The sequence below is a fragment of the Gallinula chloropus genome, assembly GCF_964237585.1.
Source record: "Gallinula chloropus genome assembly, chromosome: 31".
Lineage (NCBI taxonomy): Eukaryota > Metazoa > Chordata > Aves > Gruiformes > Rallidae > Gallinula > Gallinula chloropus.
Genome location: NC_140116.1, coordinates 255,532 through 262,105, shown reverse-complemented (window position 1 = coordinate 262,105; position 6,574 = coordinate 255,532). Strand labels below are relative to the sequence as shown.

Sequence of the window (6,574 nt, the reverse complement as noted above, 5' to 3'; positions counted from 1 at the left end):
TCATGGGGGAAGCTCCCTCACTCCGTTACTTCCCTGCCTGCAAACAATGCATTTTTCAGCGCCTCGCCGTAGCCTAGGTGTGTTTGACAAGGCAAGTTGCTGCAAGGCACGTCAAGTTCTGAATCCCCGTGCCAAGTTTTCCAAGCAGATAAAAGAGGAGGCTCCCAAGCTCTCCCATCACAGGGGTTTCTGCCTCCATTGCCCTCTGCTCCTTTCCTGCTGCACAGCTTTCATTCTCCAGTCTTTTTTCACCCCCTCTTTGCATTTCCAATTGAACAATCCACCATGAGTCGGATCTCTTTCAGATCATCTACTGGAGGGGGAATGAGGGGCTTTAGCTCAGGCTCTGCTATCGTAGGAGGTGGCGGTGGTACCAGAAGCAGTTTCAGCTCCGTCTCTGTCTCCAGAGTTGGAGGAGGAAGAGCTGGAGGTGGAGGAGGCTTCGGAGCTGGCTGTGGCTTCGGCAGCAGAAGTCTCTATAACCTAGGTGGAAGCAAAAGGATCTCCTACAGCTCGGTCGGCGGAGGTCTACGGAGCGGAGCCGGTGGTGGATATGGCTTTGGTGGAGGAGCTGGCTTTGGTCTTGGCTATGGTGGTGGAGCAGGAGCTGGTTTTGGCTTAGGAGGAGCTGGTGGTGGCGGCGGCTATGGGCTGGGCAGTGGATTTGGGCTGGGCGGTCCCGGATTTGGTGGCCGAGGTGGCCCCGGGTTCCCTGTTTGCCCACCTGGTGGCATCCATGAAGTGACCGTCAACCAGAGCCTCCTGGCACCCCTCAAGCTGGACATCGACCCGGAAATCCAGAAGGTGCGAACACAGGAGCGGGAGCAGATCAAGACCCTCAACAACAAATTTGCCTCCTTCATTGACAAGGTGAGAGTTTGGTCTTAAACATTGTCAGTCGCCTCGGAAAAGAACACCTGAGAGAAGCTGCCTTTGGGCGTAGGGGCTTGTCTGAACTGATCCCAGCCAGCAAACAGCGGGGGTTTGGTTGGAAACTAAGAATTGCCTCATGTTTCCTCTTGGGAAGGATGAGCTTTTCGGCCTCTTATTTTACTGGGAAACTAAACCCCCCTCCTCCTCCCTGTAAAAAACATCTGGGGGGGGCTGGATGGATCTCATACCGGTTGTAAAATGGCAAAGCCCTACATAACCCCATGGGGTAACACCAGTTAAAACCAGTAATGTGGGCTGAGCATGTAAAGGCACAAATACAGGCATTTGGCCTGCTTAATCGCTCCTGAAAAAAATCTTGCTTTTGGCACTTTTTGTGTGAGCACCCTAATAATTCCACACCTCCCCCCCCTCCCCCCCCCAGCTTCCCAATGTCTCCTGACCTTTCCCTCTTGAGTTGAATGACCTCTCCTTTCACGACAGTGGGGTTTTTGGTGTGCTGCTCACATGGGCTTCGGCATGTGCCTGGTTTTGTTTCCTCAGGTGCGCTTCCTGGAGCAGCAGAACAAAGTGCTGGAGACCAAGTGGAGCCTCCTGCAAGAGCAAGGCCACACCGTCACCAGAAAGTCCCTCGAGCCACTTTTCGAAGCCTACATCAACAACCTCAGGAGGCAGCTAGACAGTCTCATGGGAGAGAGGGGAAGGTTGGACTCTGAGCTGAGGAACATGCAGGACATGGTGGAAGACTTCAAGAACAAGTAAGGAATTGTGATCTGTAGCAGAGGTGATTAATAGGCAGGAAAACCAGGGCAGGTGGTGGATGCTTGGTGCACACCTCAGGATGTTTCGCACTGGGTTTGTCTTCCAGTTAGCAAAATGAACATACAAAAGTAAAGCTTGATCTCAGAGTCACCTCCAGCTATAGCAGGTCTCCTACGAGCTGCATTGGTGTTTGGCACAGAATCGGCACCTGTGGGAAGTGGCACCGGTGTCACAGGGTTTACGGTCTGATCCCTTCAGTCTCCCAAAAATAACACACCTGGAGGCTGAAAAATGTATCCCTGAGGAGTACAATGGACATGCAAAAAGGGAATGAAACTGAGCCATAAACCAGCAGCTCCAACCCCATCCCAGCATTCCCAGAGGGGCCCAGTCGAGTTGCACGCTCTCGGCCCCGCTCCGCTCCTGGCACGGCAAAGATGCTCAGCTCCCTGGCTGTAGGTAGAACAGTTTGCAGGAGTCAGTTAACCCCAGCCTGAGATAAGGAGTCCAGTGGACGTGGGATGACTCATTTCAAGGACATGCCAGTCGGTGTCTGCTGAAATATGTTTATATCAGTTAAGCTTGTGAATAGATAAGGAAGTCTTTTTGAGGGGGGACGGACAGGGAGATGGCAGTTAAATATGACAGGACAGACTGACATGAACTAGGAAAAGAGAATACAGTTTATTTCAAGTCTAACATTGCTTCTAATTCCACTGGCTCATCTCCACCCCTTCGCATGTCTGCCCAGAGCCCCATCTGCAGGGATCTCTCTGCCAATATTGGTAGAGAACTGGCACAAACCTGCCTGTGAAACCCAGGTCTTTGCCTCAAGAGCCTACATGTTTTTCTACTTTCTAGCTAAGTCCTGCCCTGATTATCTGATCAGAGGATATTGCTCAGAGCCATAAAAACTTCCACAGAAACATACTCTGAGGCGGAATGATCTCCTCTTGCGCAAACACGGATGAAGAATCCCAGCCTTTCTTTAATTAAACGCTGCAGCGGGTTATTCAGAGCCATTAACATTATTAGAATATCAAATACCAAATTGTTACACCATTATGCATTTGTAGGCATTGCACTGGAGCTTCTTTGAAAACCTTTTGCATAACTTTCCTTTGGACAAAGGTCAGCAGGAATCCCTGCTCCTGATCCCTCCCGAAACGGGCTCTGATGGTTGAACTGAACTTTTAAGGATAATAATTAAAATCTATTAATTTTAGCTGGGGCTACACAGACTGTGGAGTCTTTGCAGGTTTGCTCTGCATCGGCTCTGGGCTGAGAACTGGTGGGAGTAAGGACTATATTCCCAAGGCACAGCTGATGCCTCGGGAGGGAGCAGCCCCTTCTCTGTGCCCTTTCCTCTTTGTTCCACTGAAAACCTCTCACTCTTTTCTCCTAACAGATATGAAGATGAGATCAACCGGCGCACCGGTGCAGAGAATGAGTTTGTGGTCCTCAAGAAGGTGAGCAAACTGGGACAGACGATGAACTCTGCATCCACAGAGCTCGAGCAAAGCTGAGGGGAGCTGGGGTCCTCCAGCCTTACTCTCGGGTGAGGCCATGATGTTGGCACATCCAGGAGTAAATACGGGACAGGTCCCCCTCAGGCTGTGAATGGGTGTAACATCCTCCATGCCAACGGACCTACCCTGCTTTCTGGAGGCATCTCCTCTGGTTGCAGTGGCAAGCCACCCAGACTCCTGTTGTTCTGTTCAGGTAACATCCCCATAAGTCAGAGCTTTGCCTTCCGCATGAGAACCTGGTCCTGGCTCACAGTAAATGTCCAGTGTTACACTGGGAGAAAAAAAGCCTTAATCATAAAAACAAGGTTAAAGAATTACAGACCTAGAAGCAGAGAGATGGTCCCACTGGAGTCCTGAAGTCCCTTTGGCTTGTGATTTCACTGGAAGCCTTTGTTTTTCTTTTCTGTAGGATGTGGATGGTGCTTACATGAACAAGGTCGAGCTGCAGGCCAAAGCAGACGGGCTGGCGGATGAAATCAACTTCCTGAGAGCTCTCTATGAAGCGGTAAGCAGCTGGCTCTCCCCACCACAGCATCCTCTACAGCTCTTCACGCCCTGGAGCTCCAGCCACCATACTCAGGGGTGTAAGGCAGTGAAAGAGAAGGTGTTCACCACCTTTTTAAAAATATAATGCAGGCATGAGATAGAAAAGGAGGGAAAGAGAGCAGGGGAAAAGGTACGAAACAGGCTTGGCAGAGAAGGTTCCCAAGCCTGTCTGCAGGGTGCCCACCCCAGATCCCAAACCATAAACTCGAGTTTTTGCATTTTCTGCAGGAACTGTCCCAGATGCAGCAGCAAGTATCTGATACCTCTGTGGTCCTGTCCATGGACAACAACCGTAACTTGGACCTCAACAGCATCATCGCAGAAGTTAAAGCCCAGTACGAGGACATTGCCAATCGGAGCCGGGCGGAGGCGGAGGCTTGGTACCAGAACAAGGTGGGTAACCAGAATGGCAGTGATCTCTGGGATTCACGTGGTGGGAATCTGTGATGGGAGGTGGGACTAGAGAAGGAGGGATCACAGCATTATGCCAGAGATTCATATATTTTCTGTGCATGTTGCAATAGGCTTTTGCACACAGATCCCCAGTGTCCACTTGTGGATCACTACTCTTGACCAGCCTTATATTCCATGTGGTAGAACCAAGGGACAAGATGCTTAAATGCCTTGACCCTGGGCTCCTAAGGAGTCCTAGGAGCCTGGCCTGACACAAAGAGCACTCATCTTTCCCTTCCAGGGCCGTTAACAGTAGGTGTCAACCCAGAGGTGCAGTATCTGCTCCCTTAGCATATCAAATACTGTTACCCCACAGGCATGTTTCTCAGAGGAATGTCCTCCCCCACCCTTAACCTGCATCCAGACCTTCACTTTGTGCCCCCAAAGTTGCTTCACCCTTCCATAAGCCCCATGCAGTCTAACCAGCGCTCTTCTCCCTCTGCCCACCAGTACGAGGAGCTCCAGGTCTCTGCTGGGCGACACGGCGACGACCTGCGCAACACCAAGATCGAAATCTCGGAGATCAACCGGATGGTCCAGAGGCTGCGGAACGAGATCGAGAGCGTGAAGAAACAGGTAGGAGGGGATGCTGCTGCAGAGCTGCTGCTCCGTGGTAGAGGGCAGGCAGGAGGTGATGGTGTCTGGGCACAGTGGTTTTGTCCCCTGTGTTAGGGGACATGGCCACCTCTGTCCCTGCCCACCGTCAAGGTCCCTCAGCAAGGATGTGCTGCAATAGCCACTTTCTTGCTAGGGAAGCAAGTTGTGAGGTACTAAGCCACCCCACAAAGGTATGTAGCAAAGCAAAGAGATGTAGATGTCCCTCCTTTTCCTGGGGGACAGGATGGTGGTTGCAGCACCACAGTGAGCCACCCTAAGGCACCCTCCCAACGGCCCATCAGGTGTTCTCAGTGCCATGCTGGGAGCCACCGGCCAGCATCTACCACACCAGACCAATACTCAGGACAGCAGTTTGGAGTAGCTGAAGTTAAACATCTCTCTTCTTCCCTTCCTTTTAGTGTGCCAACCTCCAAGCAGCCATCACTGAGGCTGAGGAGCGTGGGGAGCTGGCCCTCAAAGATGCCAAGGCCAAACTGTCCGAGCTGGAAGATGCTCTGCAGAAAGCCAAGGCTGACCTGGCCCGGCAGCTCCGTGAGTACCAGGAGCTCATGAACGTCAAGCTGGCCCTGGACATCGAGATCGCGACCTACAGGAAGCTGCTGGAGGGAGAGGAGAGCAGGTGAGGACATGCACAGGGACGTGGGCTGATCTTCAGAGCAGGGCCCATCTCCTTGGGCTCAGAGACAGCCCACCTCAACGGGCTGGAGCACCAAGTTGGTGAAGAGCACCAAGGTGTAAAACAAGGGCAAAGAGGAGGGTACTTTAAATCATGGACTCCTGGGACCTGATGCACTGAGCAACATAAGCAACATCACCTTTCTCTGATGATGCAGACACCTCCCACCACAACACAGTCCCTGCTCTGGAGGCCACAGAAGCCTAATTAGGTGGTCCCAGGGCTAACGCTGTTTCTTATCCTTGCTGTGGCAATGCTGCTGACTTCCCCCTTTCCCAACAGGCTCGCCGGAGAAGGAGTGGGAGCCGTGAGTGTCTGTAAGTATCTCCTCCCCTTCCACCCCTGCTCGCTCCTCCCTTGCTGCTGGGACAGCGGCGCAGGGCCCCCCACCTTGGGCAGGCGGCAGGACCCCAAAGCTGGGTTGTGCTGTGTCTCCCTGCAGCCGTGGTCAGCAGCTCCAGCGGCATGGGCTACGGCGGCGGCAGCTGCCTGGGCATGGGAGGAGGTCTCGGCATGGGAGGAGGTCTCGGCATGGGAGGCGGCGGCGGCGGCAGCTACAGCATAAGCAGCGGTGGCGGCTTCGGAGGCGGGAGTGGCGGCTTCGGTGGGAGCGGAGGGTTCGGCGGGGGGCTCAGCTACGGTGGAAGCAGCAGCTTCAGCTCCGGGAGCAGCCGAGGCATCAGCTCCAGCACAGGAGGCAGCGTGAGGATTGTGTCCAAGACCACCACCAGCAAAAAGACCGTCAGATAAGGATGGCGAGCACAGGGCCCGGCGTGTCTCCTGCCTCCCGAAGCAAGCACTTCCAAATCAGTGGTGTAAATAGCTGCGCTAGACCCTCTCCTCCTCCATCCTTCTCCCTCCACCTCTGGGGCAGCGGGGGGAGACCAGGACCCCACCGCAAGAATCAGGAACACCTTTGGCTAAAGCACAGGTTGTAACAGGGCTGTGGAGAGCTGCCACAGACCCCAGAGGTGGGCCTCTTTCAGCACAGGCCTCATCCTTCCCTTGCTCTCGCCCGGCAACACACAGTGGAAGTGAAGCAGAAGCACTTTGCTGGACGGGGCCACACACATTCTTTGTGTTCATCCTAAACCAAGGG

At 53.5% G+C, this 6,574-nt stretch overlaps 1 protein-coding gene across 1 annotated transcript; it reads left to right on the top strand.

Annotated features, from left to right (window-relative positions):
• Nucleotides 1–285: 285 nt before the first annotated feature.
• Nucleotides 286–6,258, top strand: LOC311202694 (keratin, type II cytoskeletal 6A-like; the record flags this gene model as incomplete). Its single annotated transcript, XM_084277306.1, has 9 exons — nt 286–870; nt 1,435–1,649; nt 3,062–3,122; nt 3,592–3,687; nt 3,957–4,121; nt 4,632–4,757; nt 5,198–5,418; nt 5,758–5,792; nt 5,918–6,258. The coding sequence occupies 9 exons, from the start codon at nt 286–288 to the stop codon at nt 6,223–6,225; spliced, it is 1,812 nt and encodes a 603-aa protein (XP_084133432.1). The 3' UTR covers nt 6,226–6,258.
• Between the last annotated feature and the right edge of the window lie 316 nt (nt 6,259–6,574).